Genomic DNA, 13,927 nt, shown 5'->3' on the forward strand with positions numbered 1-13,927 from the left:
CCCCCCTCTCCCCCCTCTCCTCAGTTAAGCCTGCTTTCTATATGTTCCCGGTAATGTTCCGTTCTATCCTTTGCTTCAGCAAGATACCCCCATTGCGCTGGTCTGTTCAGTATAATTAAGCATCTCGGTTTATCTATTTCTTGCTTGTCGTTGCCGTCGCCCGACCTTCCTCCTACCTCTCCTCCCCCCGGGCCCCCTTTTCCTTCGACATCTCCGTTCAGAAGTGTCAAGTGTCACTTCGGTGATATGGGCTTCTGCTACCTCGACAGCATACCGATCTCGTCCCGACACGAGTAAAGAGTCCATTCATACCACGTTCTCAAAATTGTGGCAGTGATCCGCTATCCAGCTCTATATCCAGCAACGTCCCTGGTCATAGCGCTCAACATCTGTATATCTGAATAGCAAATCTTCTGCTCAGAACCGGAACAGCTCGGCTACCTGCATATGCAGCACAGCCCTGGAGGCAATTAATAAGGTCACCGATAAATATCTGATCCGTGGCCGAGAAGCTGCGAGATACCCTGCTTGATCTGAAAACTCGGCATCGTCTTTGCAGCTGCTATCCCCCACGTTGCCGACCCTCGTTCGAACGTGTCGTGGTGGAGACCATCCGACTCACCCCATCTCTATCCATCCGACTTCTCCTCGGTGACCGGTGGAGAGATCCATTGCAGTTTTCGGAGTGAGCAGCAAACCGACACCGAACAGACAAACAGCGAGGACATCTACCAACCGCCGCGAGACCCGTCAGATCGAGGCGTATCGTGTTTCTGGGAGAACAACGACAGCTGTGCTCAACTCCTGCTCTCTCACCTCACCTCTGGAAGCTGCAAGGGAATACGGGCTTTTGGGAAGGAACGGGTGAGCCACACCTGCCTCACGAAAACAAGGAAATCCATCATTCACGCTCCTTCCTTCCGTTCATTCGAAGAAGAAAGAACAAGCAGGGGAAAAGCGTGCTTCTCACTTGACCCTCTACCTCGAGTCTCTCTTCACTTCAGACACCAGTACACCTGTAAGGCACTGGTTCTTTCCTCCGTTTAGGTCCGCGTCTTCTAGGAAATCGACTGTCATCTCACCTGGAAGTTCTCAAGGCGCCGTACGGTACTCGACTCCATTCATTCTTCCTCTTTCCGTTCACTTTACTTTCGTCTCCGTCACCGGCATCCTTCTTCTGTTTTCACTATAAGAGGCAGTCGCTCTCCCGACTCCAAGCCCAACATCTATTGCTCTTCTCCTTCTACGCATCACCTCTTCTCTTTTATCCATCATCTTACCATTCCCACATCCAGAGTGGTGACGCCTTCTCTATTCTTCGACTGTTCTCAGTGTTTCATACCTTCCCTCTTTAGTATCAATTCCTTCCCAAATCATTAGGTGAGTAATCGTTCTTGATCTTTTCTTTTTCTTCCCATCTCGATGTCCATGATCCCCCTCCCTCTCTGCCACCTCTCTCTCCTCTACTTCACATCTTCCCCCTCCCAACCCATTTTCTCTTTTTTTTCTTTCTTTTTTTTCTTGCTTCATCGTCTGAGCATATCACATCACTCTTCGAAAAGAAATCTTTCCCCACCAAAACCCGCATTCGATCTTTGTTCTTCTCTGCCAAAATCCCCCATCTTGCTAGATAGCTTGCTCTATCTTACAAACTCCCGCTCATCTCCAAGTCTTGGTAGCCAAAATTTGCCCGGATCGGTATCTCCAAGCCTTGTCCAGGAAAGAAAACGTTCATTTGGAGTTTCAGAAAAAGTGAGTTGCTTCAACATGGGCCATGATATCACTGAAACATGGAGCCTGCCGTCACCACACACCATATCAGTCGCGCCTTTTCCATCTCGTTCGCTCCTCTCTAGTTTTCTACGCAAGGACGCGTGGCTTCTCATCACATCTGCATTCGATACCTCTGTACAACCCCTTTTCTTGATGAATACCACTGTCCCTCCGTCGCCCTCCTCATGATCCTGTTGCTATGACACTGCTCCGATCTTCTGTTCTGACAGCTTTTAGTTTGCTTCGGAACATCCAATCATTCTCGCGATAGAACAATCTGCTGTCATCAAGGCAAGTCACATCCTCCCACCTGATAACAAAGTTTGGGAATACCACGGTGCTCCTGCTTGGCCTCCGTCGAGGCCCAGAGCTTGACCGAGGGTTCTCTCTGGAGAGTGTTGATTGTAATTTCTTGGAGCCCTACAGCATTTGGTCCTATCCTTGCTGACTTGGATCATTGAAAGTTTACCCCAATTATTATCGTCCTCGTTGTGAGAGAATTGCCGACATGGAAGGAAACCATGGTGGCTTTGTCAGTGCTGGCAATCCTCGGAACCGGAACCACCACGGACCAGTTCCCACCGGACCGGTCAACACAGCTGACCCGAATGGCCTCGTCAACACCTTCGGAGGGATGGCCCTCAATGGAATGAATGTTCCGACCAACCCTGGTACCATTCCTCTTGGTTGGTTCGTCGACAATGGCTATCCGGCCGGTCTCAATGCCATGCATCACAATATCGCCATGGTTCACAACGACGGTCCCTATGCACAGATTCAGGGCCACACCCACGGCTACCCGGGTGCCTTCTTTGGCCTTCAGATGCCAATTTCAGGACTGCCCCCCTACACTCCTGGTCGGAGGAACATGGCCCAACCTCGAGCCCACCGTGGGCAGTCTGACGTTCCAAGTCTCGAGAATCGCCGGGGCTCCTATTCTACCAACGAATCCACGCCCGCTACCCCTTTTTGGGCTGGTGTGCCCAACCGAGAGAATGCCCCGAGGGTAGCGAGCCTTGACCGGTCTGCATATACGACGCCGTCTCCGCAACAGCTCGGCATGTCGGCCATTCACGGAGATCCCACAAAACCAGTCACTTCGGCAGTCTCAGACACGGCTCTAGATGCGCTTTTGCAGCAGGACCCACCAGTCCCAAAGGCTGTTCCTGCCGTCTTCACACCCCCGGGCCAGATGAAGACCGTTGATCAGAGCCTCGAGAACCGCATTCCTGGAAATAGGAATGTTTACATTCGTGGGCTTCACCCTACGACTGACGATGAGCTTCTCTACCAGTTCGCCGCCCGCTTTGGCGCTGTTGAAACTTCAAAGGCTATTATTGACACTGCGACCGGCGCTTGCAAGGGGTATGTGACTGTTCATTCTCGTGACGGATATGGATGTTGACAGGCTATAGATTCGGCTTCGCCAAGTTCTACAGTGTCCGAGACTCGGAAATGTGTATCCGAGGTTTCCACAGGCTGGGATACGAGGTTGGATTCGCTCGTGTGAGTCCTGTCACCGGCTTCGTTTTCAATTGTGGACAAGAGCTGACCCTACACAGGAATCCTTCAACTCTCGTCTCAAGTCTCAGGGGGACGAGGGTTCTACTAACCTGTACATCTCCAACCTTCCCAAGACCCTCAATGAGGTGGTGAGTCCCTTCTACCACATGGCATTTGATGTTTTTTGTGTCTCATGTGCCAATCTAGGAGCTTGGAACAATTTTCCTTGGGTTTACCATACTGTCGAGCAAGATCCTGCGTGACAGCATGGGGAACAGCCGCGGGGTCGGATTTGCTCGGTAAGTTGGAAGTGAAGCAACCTCCATGCTCGCGTGATTAACGTATACCTAGGTTTGAGTCTCGCGACGTTTGCGATGAAATCATCAGCAAGTTCAATGGCGTCGGTATTGGCGAGGAAGGCTTGTTGATGAACATCCGCTACGCCGATACCCCAGCTCAAAAGGAGCTCAAGCGTGTGACGGCCGAGAGACGCCAGTTCCGCACCAACGAGTACAACATCGGTGCCTATGGCACCCCGCTCGTTGGCATGAGCCCCAACCTTCTCGGCAGACAGAGTCAATGGCGTCACAGTGGCGGACCAGGCCGAAGGTGAGTGGAACTAGAGTGCTGTGAACCACTTCATGATCTGACACCTGGACAGTGACGAGACAGACACAGGCTTGAACCATGGGACATCGGGATCTCAGCCTGGTGATTCCCAGTATGAGTCGTCTCATGGAGGCCAACTTGTGGACTATCTGACCAAGTATTTGCAGGACGGCAACTACCGCGAGCACTGATCCGGCGGGAAGCGTCTCGACCCCGACCTCGTCGGAATTCGACGAGGGAGTCACGATACACGCAGAACAGAACCCCGGAGTCCTTGCGAGCGCGAGCGCCCAGTCTTCCCCTTCTGGAAAGAAGCCTGTGTCCAAGAGGAAGGACATTCGTCTCTAATCAAGAATGAGAGCTGTGGTTGCTTTGGGTTTGCTGTCCTAGGCACTTGTCGCTAGAGTTGTTTTGCTTCGATGACTAGCTTGGTGTTTCTTTCTTTCTTCTTCCTTTCTTCTTACCATCCTCTTGACTCTTTGTTCCCTTGATATTTTTTTTTTTTTGCTTGCAGCCAATCATTCATGAGGAGTCAGAGAACTGTTCTGCAATTACGGAAAGTTATACGGTCCGAGGAGACCAAGTCGCGGTTGATGCATTTGCGGTAATGGTTTATCTCAGAGCTTTTGTACTTTAGAGATTCGAGGGGATCAGACTCGGTTACGGAAGGGGGAAAAAAAGCTTGCGGGCATGCTATGGTAGCAGCTAAGACGGATGGGGTTCATGGTTATGTTCAAAGGTGCCATGCCCCCCCATTCTAGTCATGGCGTAAATGAAAAGTAATTATTACGGAAATCCCGTGAAATTCCGTGGAACAGCATCGTGGTTATTATGCAAGAGGGTATCATTGGGTGAAGTTATTGCGTACTGGTAGCTCCATGTTACAGAGCCAGCTTGTCCATACCCTTTTTCAACTCCTCTGACTTGTTGCTTGGGTCATCAAGTGTGTTTCCTTGATGAGGGCTGGCATCATCATCTTGTACTTCAGGTGAAACATCCTCCTCTTGCTGCCCGTGGGCAGCCTCTTCACTGGCTACGGCCTCGTCCTTGTCCTCGTCATCATCGTAATCACCATCTGAGTGGGTACCTTCCTCTTCCTTGGGGCCCCTATCCTTGATCGCTGCCTCAAGATCCTTCAACATCTTCTTTGTAAAACCAGATGCCTCGACAGCAGCATCTAGGCGCGGGGTATCGTCTTTGCCGACAGTCTTCTTCGCATCCTTGAAGAAGGGACCGGGTTCGGTGCTGGTGAAGCCAAACCTGCGGTAGAAGAAGCGTTTGATACATTCGACGTCCCTGTCAAAGTACATCTCTGCGTTCTGATGCTCCATAGAGACCATCTGAGGGAAATCAATCAGGACAGGTTCTAAGCGGACCGACGCCTCTTGGGAGCCGTCGTCCTTTTCCGAGGTGGTCTCAATCTCCTTGACGAGGATGTTGAACTCGTTGAAATCACCGTGAATGAGACCGTGCTTTGCGAGGCGGAGGATGAGGCCGATGAGGTCTGCGTATAGGGAAGCCGGGTCGGGGACATCGGAGATCTGCCTGAGGGGAAAGGCGTCGATGAGGGCCATGACGATGGTGTGACGGGACTGGCCGATCGGGTGAGGGACGGGGAAGCCTGCTTCTTCGAGGGCCTTCATAAAGGCAAACTCCTTCATGGCGGCGAGGCGGGACAGGTACATCCACGACGCGGACTGCCTGTTCTTGAGGTAGTCACGGTTGGACTTGACGGAGCGGAACGAGATGCGGCCCAGGCGGTGGATCTTGAGGACGTGCTGCACGCCCTTCTCGTCGGAGACGACCATGATGTCGCTCTCCTTTCCCACGCCTATCCTGCTGCCGACGCTGTAGACGTCCTTGCGAGACGAGTGGGTGTGCAGGGCTAGGTAATCCAGCCCGCCGTACGTGAGGCGGTACCCATCGTACTTGGCTTCCTTGACACGGGCGATGAGGCCCACCTTGGCCAGGGCGGAGATGCTCCTGTGCACACCGCTGGCGCCGCCGCGCAGACGAGAGAGCTTCTCGATCAGAGGCGTTGGGACAATCTCGTGGTTCTTGCTGCCCATCTCGACCTGTATCACCGGGGCATGTACATGTCAGCTTACAGGGGTCTAAATGAACAAACGATCGGAGGGTGGTTTCATATCCCTGTTGACCTACAGCTGTGAGGACACGCCAGTCCTCTGATGCCAGATGGCGCATAGCCCGCGTATCGAGCTTCATGACGGATGCGTAGGTGTACTGATGTATAAAGCCACAAGGCGGAGAGACTGGGCTTGAAAAAGTTCGAGGGCGGTTGAGGTTGGGAGGGACGGGACGTGTACGTGGGGAGAAACTTGGTGGGGGATAAAAGGAAAATTCACTGATAAGACATGATGTATCTAATCGATAGCATTTGACTTATCAAGGGACATGGATGGTCGATCAACAGCCCCGTGGACGATGATGGAAATACTACGGAAGGAAAGAAGAAGATACAGAAAAGCTCTTCAGGATCGTTGAGTTTGAGATCCACTTGACCGTCTTGGCCAGTATCGTCTTTCATCTTCGGCAGTTTGGAATACAGATGAGACTTTGAACTTAGCTGACGCTGGCTACGGTTGGTTCATCGCATCGTGGTCTTGGACAGCCCTGTTGGCTCCAGCGATCGTGCTTACTAAATAGAGAAGCACGTGACTTTCTTGGCGGCGACAGGTAGCAGCAGGCGGCAGCAGCGTCACGTAACCTAAGCTCCGGGCAGCTAGCCTTGGTCAACTTGCGGCATCGCACCTGCTTCTTTCTACCACCGCCACAACCCGCCCATTCATTCTCTCAAATCATTGCGATCCTCTCGCCTCTTACTACGAACCCTTTCCCAGAAACATCACTCCTTACTACCACACCGAAACGCGGCGTCTGGCTGTTTGGTGAAACTCTCTTTGGGAGGAACCCGCCCACCGACGACGTCAACATGGCCCCCCCAGACAGCGACAAGCCCGCGTCGGCCGACAAGGGCAAGGGAAAGGCTGCGGAAAGCTCCAAGGAGGAGAAGCCTGCCGTCAACGGGAAGAAGGATGGGGGCGACAAGAAAGACGGTATGTTTTGCTGCCTGTTATCCCCCAAGGGACTTGGGCGCCCCGCTCCCTTGGATAAACTGGCTGACCAACTTGCTCTTCTGCAGCTGCCGAGGAGGAGCTCAGCGAGGAGGACCAGCAGCTCAAGAACGAGCTGGATATGATGGTCGAGCGCTTGACGGTTAGTTTGCACGCACGCAGGCTTGCTGATGATGCAATACAGCAATGACTGACACAAATGCAGGAGTCGGACAGCTCGCTCTACAAGCCTGCCATAGAAGGCATGAAGACGGCAATCAAGACGTCAACGTCATCTATGACTGCAGTCCCCAAGCCCCTCAAGTTTCTGCGACCGCACTACGAGACATTGACGAAGCTGTACGAAGAGTGGCCCAAGGGCGAGGACCAGACTTCCCTTGCCGATGTCCTATCCGTCATCGGCATGACCTTCTCGGACGAGGATAAGCAGGACACGCTGAAATACCGGCTGCTCGCGCCCTCATCTGACATTGCTTCGTGGGGTCACGAATACGTCAGGCACCTGGCGCTCGAGATCGGAGAGGTTCATGCAAAGAGGGTCGCAGAGGACCAGCCCGTAAAGGACCTGATCGATCTCGCCCTCGTGCTGGTTCCTCTCTTTATCAAGAGTAACGCTGAGGCCGACGCCGTCGACCTGATGAGCGAGCTCGAGATCATTGAGGAGATGCCTAAGTTCGTCGACGAGAACACGTATGCTAGGGTATGCCTGTACATGGCTAGTATGGTTAATCTTCTGACCTACCCCGATAACGATACTTTCCTGCGTACTGCCCACGCCATCTACATGCAGCACAAGCAGTATACCCAGGCCATGGTCCTCGCCATCCGCCTGCACGACGTCGACCTCATCAAGTCGGACTACGCCCAGACCGAGGACCACTCCCTGAAGAAGCAGCTGGGGTTCCTCATCGCTCGCCAGAAGATCGCCATCGACCTGGACGAGGATGATGAGTTGGAGCAGGATAACGAGGACATCGAGTGCCTGAGCAACCAGCGCCTGTCGGAGCACTTCAAGTCCCTGGGCAGGGAGCTTAACATTCTCGACCCCAAGACCACCGAAGACATCTACAAGAGTCATCTGGAGAGTAGCCGAGTCGCGGGCATGACCAACCTGGACTCTGCCAGGCACAACCTGGCCGCTGCATTTGTCAACGCATTTGTTAACGCCGGCTTCGGAAACGACAAGATGATGCTCGTGGACGGAGAGAAGGAGTCGTGGGTCTGGAAGACCAAGTCGGATGGCATGCTGTCGACCGCTGCCTCAATGGGTACACTCATGATGTGGGACATTGAGAACGGCCTCGACAAGATTGACAAGTACACGTATGCCAACGAGCCCGAGATCCAGGCCGGAGCCATGCTCGCCATCGGAATCATGAACTCTGGTGTGCGCATAGACTCAGAGCCGGCCCTGGCCCTGCTGGGAGACTCCAACAAGCTGAACAGCGAGTCACCCCTCATCTCGACAGCCTCCATCATGGGCCTGGGTCTGTCGTATGCCGGTTCCAACAAGGAGGACGTCCTTGAGCTTCTGCTCCCGCTCATCTCGGATTCGAGCCAGAGCATGCAGATCTCCGCCATGGCGGCGCTATCGTGCGGTCTCATCTTTGTCGGCTCGTCGCACGCCGAGGTCAGCGAGGCGATTGTGACGACGCTCATGGACGATGACCGCAAGAACCAGCTGACGGACAAGTGGACTCGATTCCTGGCCCTGGGCCTGGGACTGCTCTTCTTCGGGCGCCAGGAGGAGGTCGATGTTATCCTGGAGACGCTCAAGGCCATCGAACACCCCATGTCTAAATCGACTGCGGTGCTTGCCGAGATCTGTGCGTGGGCGGGAACGGGAACTGTGCTCAAGATCCAGGAGCTCCTGCACATCTGCACGGAACACAAGGAGGAGTCGGACGACAAGAAGGGTGACGAGCTGATGCAGGCGTATGCCGTCATCGGCATCGCACTGGTGGCGATGGGCGAAGACATCGGACAGGAGATGGTCCTTCGACAGTTTGGACACTTGATGCACTACGGCGAGCCCAACATCCGCAAGGCCGTGCCCCTGGCCATGGGCCTGGTGAGCCCGAGTAACCCCCAGATGAAGGTATACGACACGCTGTCCCGGTACTCTCACGACAATGACCCAGAGGTCGCCATCAACGCCATATTCGCCATGGGCATGCTGGGTGCTGGCACCAACAACGCCAGGTTAGCACAGCTGCTCCGCCAGCTGGCCAGCTACTACCATCGCGACCAGGACGCCCTCTTCATGGTGCGCATCGCTCAGGGCCTCCTGCACATGGGCAAGGGCACCATGACGCTCAACCCCTTTCACACTGACCGACAGGTCCTGTCTCGCGTCTCGGCGGCTGGACTCCTCGCCACCGTTGTGGCCCTCATCGACGCCAAGGATTTCGTCACCTCAGACTCGCACTACCTCCTGTACTACCTCGTCACCGCCATGCACCCTCGCTTCCTCGTCACCCTCGACGAGAAGCTCCAGCCCATCAAGGTCAACGTCCGCATCGGACAGGCCGTCGATGTCGTCGGACAGGCCGGCCGTCCCAAGACGATCACGGGTTGGCAGACGCAGAGCACCCCTGTACTCCTGGGGTATGGCGAGCGTGCCGAGCTCGAGGATGAAGAGTACCTCAGCCTCAACAGTACATTGGAGGGTCTGGTGATTTTGCGCAAGGTATGCCGCACTTTTTATCTCATTTTCGTTTTTCTCCTTTAAACTCTCGTTTGACTCTACTAACTCATCTCTTCTTGCAGAATCCGGAATGGGAGGAGGAGAAATAAAAATTGGGAAGAAGTAGAAAGTATTCCCCTTCAAAGTCTCTCTAGCTTCCTTGTTGTAATTTCCTTTCTTGGTATGATAGAGGAGCAAATGGAAATGAAGATGAGAAAAAAAAAAGACGGCACTGGAGCTGTATAGTAGATTCACGGATGCGCGAGTAGTCAGATTAAATGAACATAAAACTGAAACCGCAAAGAAAAAAGTCAACTCTCAATGAATAGATATTTCAAGACTTATACTTTTGGTGAGAGTAATTTTTGTAAAGAAGAAAGAAAAAAACCGTCATATTCGTAATGGTGCGATTTGACCTTGTATCCAAAAGGGTCCCATAAACCGAAGAAAGAAAGAAAACACCACCCCAAACCCAAACCATTGGAGTATAAACATTATCCAGACCCTAGAAAAGTGAACCCCAAAGGACAAAAAAAACACAGATATCCAGAGACCAAAAGGATAAAAAGAAAGAAAAAGGTATGCCCATGAAGAAATGTATGTGTATGCGTATGCATGCATGTCTACTGCAATGTGTGTTGTAATGATGATGAGTGATGAGGGAGTCGTGGCAATGACCAGAATCACCAACTATCAGGGCCAAAGTGCTCTCCAGGTGGGAGTGTAGCATACGGACAGGCCTGCCAGTCGCAGCCCTGCTTGTGAATCTCGGTGCCCCACCATGAGAAGCCGTCCATCCAGCCGGGGTATATGAAGCCGAAGAAGACGACTAGGATGCCGATGGCGAGGCCGGAGTCGAGGGCGGCGCTGAGGGTCATGGTGTACTTTGCCCACCAGGCCGAGGCGCGTCTCTTGATGTGGAAGTTGAAGACGTAGCAGACGAGGGCCCAGACGGAGAAGTTGAGGCCGGTGGCGGGCGGGATCCAGCCCATAGCGCCGAAGACGACAGGGAGGTTGATCTTGCGGACGATGCTGTGCTTCCTGCGGCGGGCGTACAGCCACAGGGGTACCGGCAGGACGGCGCCCAGGGCGAAGCACCAGACCAGGGCGCGGTAGATGGCGTCCGGGCCGAAGAACTCGTTGACGCCCACCACACCCCACAGGATGGACCCGTTGAAGTGGACGCGGGCGATGGGGCAGGTGAAGCCGTTGACGGCCTCCGGCGTGCACAGCCCGCTGACGTTGACAAACATCCAGTTCAGGACGGCGATCTGCGTCAGCGACGACACGAGCGTGGCCACCACCTGCACCGTGAACATGGTCCGCGGCGGTATCTTCATGTAGTGCCCCAGCTTGAGGTCCGACGCAAACTTGATGCCCTGCGCCGACGAGATGTACCCGTACGTCACGAAGACCATGTTGGCTATCGGCCGCCCGGGGAAGACGGCGCCGCAGATGAGCTGGCAGATGAGGTAGATGGAGCTGTGCTGGTTGGTAACGGCCATGATGATGCCGTTGGGGATGAAGAAGATGGCCCCGATGCCGAGAGACAGCAGCAGCCCGTACCAGGGCAGGTGCACCGGGTAGTACTCTACCAGGAACATGCCGATGGTGGCCATGGAGACGAACGTGCCCAGGTACCAAGACATGGGCACGTCCCTGTACCGCTTCATCAGACGGCTGTGGATGTCCTCGCGCGTCAGGAGCCCGTCGGCGTGGGACGGCGATCTCGACCGGCAGTCGCCGTCGTCATCGCTGGCGCCGCTGCGGCCGCTGCGGCTGGGCCCGCCAAAGACCTGCTCGGATCCTGCCGACACTGGCTGATAGGCCGTCTTCTCCTCGTCGCGGGCCTCATCCAGCGCCTCCTTCCACGTCGTCCAGATGTCCTTGCCGTGCCAGCAGGCCGTGTGGGTCAGCAGGGCGGCCAGGCCGGCAAACTGCATGCCGTAGCTGAGCATGTAGGTGATGGGCAGGAAGACGCGGCTGTAGTCTCGGTAGGCCTGCCGGTCGAAGACGAAGTCGTCCGTGAGGATGCGGCTGACGTTGTAGAGGTTTCCCGTGTTGTCGAAGACGGCAGTAGAGATGATGGGCATGTACGACGTGTAGAGCACGTTGGCGTAGTACATGATCGGTGCAATGATCCACATGACAAGGGTCAGGCCGCCGACAACGTTGACTGCGGCCCAGAAGGGCACGAGCAGAGGGCTGCCGATGTACGTGATCTGGGCCCAGTCAAAGGTCAGGGGGAACAAGCCCAGACCGGACGAGACACCGAACAGGTTGGCGACGACGACATTGTCAGGCGCGAACCAGGTGACGACATTGAAGTAGCTCAGGCACGGCATCAGCAGTCCCGGGAGGAAGTAGAAGAGGAAGGCGCCAGAGCACACAATGTAGAAGAAGTTCCACCTGCTGACTGTCCAGCCATTGGCGGGCTTGTTGTCCTGCCTGTGCAGGGTGCCGAACATGGCGGCCGACATGAGGGTGCCGGGCCAGATCATGCCGCTCGGGCGGACGAGAAAGCGGCGGGCCAGGCCGGCAAAGCCATAGCCCAGGACCTGAGTGGATATGGTGAGGAGGATCTGATACATGATGGGAGCCGGTTGGTTGTAGAATTGGGTCTGCTCGACAATGACATCCGTGGCGAAGGCGAAGCCAAAGGCAACGTTGCTGCTCACGTACACACACGTATGCTCCTTTTCGTTCCACCGTCCCTGGGCAAGCCACAGGCGCCAGGAGCGGGGACTCTCGCCGGCGGACCCGGAACGGTGTCCCTCGACGAACTCGTCCTTGGGGTCGTGAGAGCGTTTGAGCAAGAAGTCCCACATGTGACCCAACGGGTGGACGAGGAGCAGGGCGATAACGGGGGTGATGGCGACGCTGGGGTAGCGGAGGGAGAAGAAGAGGTTGGTCGAAGATCCCAGGATGGAGAAGAGGACGGAGAGACACCACATACGAGGGGTGTTTATGGACAGGGTGGTGTCGTCGGTGGGGGGTACCGAAGCCCGGACGGCCTCGTGGGGTGAGTTCTCCTCATCGGCAATCGAGGCCTCGGACTCATCGTCGGAGTCGACCCCTCCCACAAGCGGCACATCGTCATCGGTGTCGGTCACGTAGGCGTCAGACACGGCACCGGTTACGCTCTCGGCCATGGGGGTCTCGGTAACACCAAAACGGCCCTCGATGCCGGAGACGAGCATGGAGGCGTCGAGGTCCTCTGAAATGCGGGAGGACGACTTGGAGAGCATGGATCGGTGCGAGGTGGAGGCGTTGCTCCGGAGGGTGCCCGAAGTCACGAAGGCATGATGCCTGCCTACGGCGGCGGCGGCGTGCTCGTCGTCGTCGTCGTCGCCGTCGCCGTCGCCGTCGTCGCTGTCGAGCGACGTGTCGCGGCTGGGAGCGTTGGAGAGGGAACCGTAGGGTCCGTCAGGGCGCTGGCCGCCAGCGGTGTTGGCAAGAAAGGGCGACCGGTGCGAGGCCATGGTGCCGGGGTCGTCGGGGTCGTCGGGGTCGTCGGGGTCAGCGGCGTCGACGGCAGCGGAAGTCAGATTGATGTCGAGGACAGCAGCAGGCGCCCAGGCGACAGGAGGAGGGGAAGCTATCGCCTCGTGGCTTGCAGACGGTCGGTGACCATGGTGGGGTGGCTTAGATGAGGGCAGCGTTGGGAGGGAGGGAGAGGGAGAGGACGACGGGTGATTATAATATGCGTGGGCATGTGTCTCACGGCCAGGTTGGGCGGGACTGGCGTCTGAGTCTGGGACGAGGGGTGGCACGGAGGGGTTTGGCAGAGACTGCAAGGACCGCAAGGGCTGCAAGGGCTGCAGCGGCACGGCGTCGTCGTGGTGCAGAAGGGAATGCGCCAAGGTGGAGTCGACGCTGGATCTCGACCTTGACCTCGGCCTGGCCCTGAGGCGATTCTCGACGGCGGATGCGATGACAGGAGCAGTTTCCAGGTCCCTGTCCTCGTCACCGTCCGCGCTCTCGTTCTCACTCCTGTTGCTACCGCCGCTTCCAGGGACGGCAGGGACGGGAACTGGGACGGGGGGTGAGTGAGGGCCAGAGCTAGAAAGGGAGGGAGGGAGAGGGAGGGAGGAGGACTCGGGCGGGGGCTCGGGATGAGGCGAGGGCGGCGAGTCGGCGTGATGACTCGATGGATCCATGGTGGGTAAACGGGTTTTGGCGGTTGGCTGTGTGGGGATTCCTCCCAGAGACCACGGGATGGAGGGAGGGATGGAGGGCCTAAGGAGGGGATTGGGGGGGG

At 55.8% G+C, this 13,927-nt stretch overlaps 4 protein-coding genes across 4 annotated transcripts; 2 read left to right on the plus strand and 2 right to left on the minus strand.

Annotated features, from left to right (window-relative positions):
- Positions 1-2,281: 2,281 nt before the first annotated feature.
- On the plus strand, positions 2,282-4,233 carry GMORB2_0333 (RNA recognition motif (RRM) domain; the record flags this gene model as incomplete). The annotated part of the gene is made up of 6 exons (XM_035462319.1): positions 2,282-3,138; positions 3,213-3,279; positions 3,336-3,425; positions 3,484-3,575; positions 3,628-3,885; positions 4,053-4,233. The coding sequence occupies 6 exons, from the start codon at positions 2,282-2,284 to the stop codon at positions 4,231-4,233; spliced, it is 1,545 nt and encodes a 514-aa protein (XP_035325249.1).
- A 533-nt stretch (positions 4,234-4,766) lies between these two features.
- Positions 4,767-6,111, minus strand: GMORB2_0334 (RIO kinase 2; the record flags this gene model as incomplete). Its single annotated transcript, XM_035462320.1, has 2 exons — positions 4,767-5,960; positions 6,049-6,111. The coding sequence occupies 2 exons, from the start codon at positions 6,109-6,111 to the stop codon at positions 4,767-4,769; spliced, it is 1,257 nt and encodes a 418-aa protein (XP_035325250.1).
- Positions 6,112-6,838: 727 nt separating this feature from the next.
- On the plus strand, positions 6,839-9,776 carry GMORB2_0335 (26S proteasome regulatory subunit N1; the record flags this gene model as incomplete). The annotated part of the gene is made up of 4 exons (XM_035462321.1): positions 6,839-6,962; positions 7,049-7,122; positions 7,186-9,669; positions 9,750-9,776. 4 exons carry the CDS (start codon positions 6,839-6,841, stop codon positions 9,774-9,776), a joined length of 2,709 nt encoding a protein of 902 aa, XP_035325251.1.
- A 573-nt stretch (positions 9,777-10,349) lies between these two features.
- GMORB2_0336 (OPT oligopeptide transporter protein) lies at positions 10,350-13,826 on the minus strand (the record flags this gene model as incomplete). The annotated part of the gene is made up of 2 exons (XM_035462322.1): positions 10,350-13,264; positions 13,391-13,826. 2 exons carry the CDS (start codon positions 13,824-13,826, stop codon positions 10,350-10,352), a joined length of 3,351 nt encoding a protein of 1,116 aa, XP_035325252.1.
- Between the last annotated feature and the right edge of the window lie 101 nt (positions 13,827-13,927).

This window comes from Geosmithia morbida, assembly GCF_012550715.1.
Source record: "Geosmithia morbida isolate 1262 chromosome Unknown scaffold_0, whole genome shotgun sequence".
Taxonomy (NCBI): Eukaryota; Fungi; Ascomycota; class Sordariomycetes; order Hypocreales; family Bionectriaceae; genus Geosmithia; species Geosmithia morbida.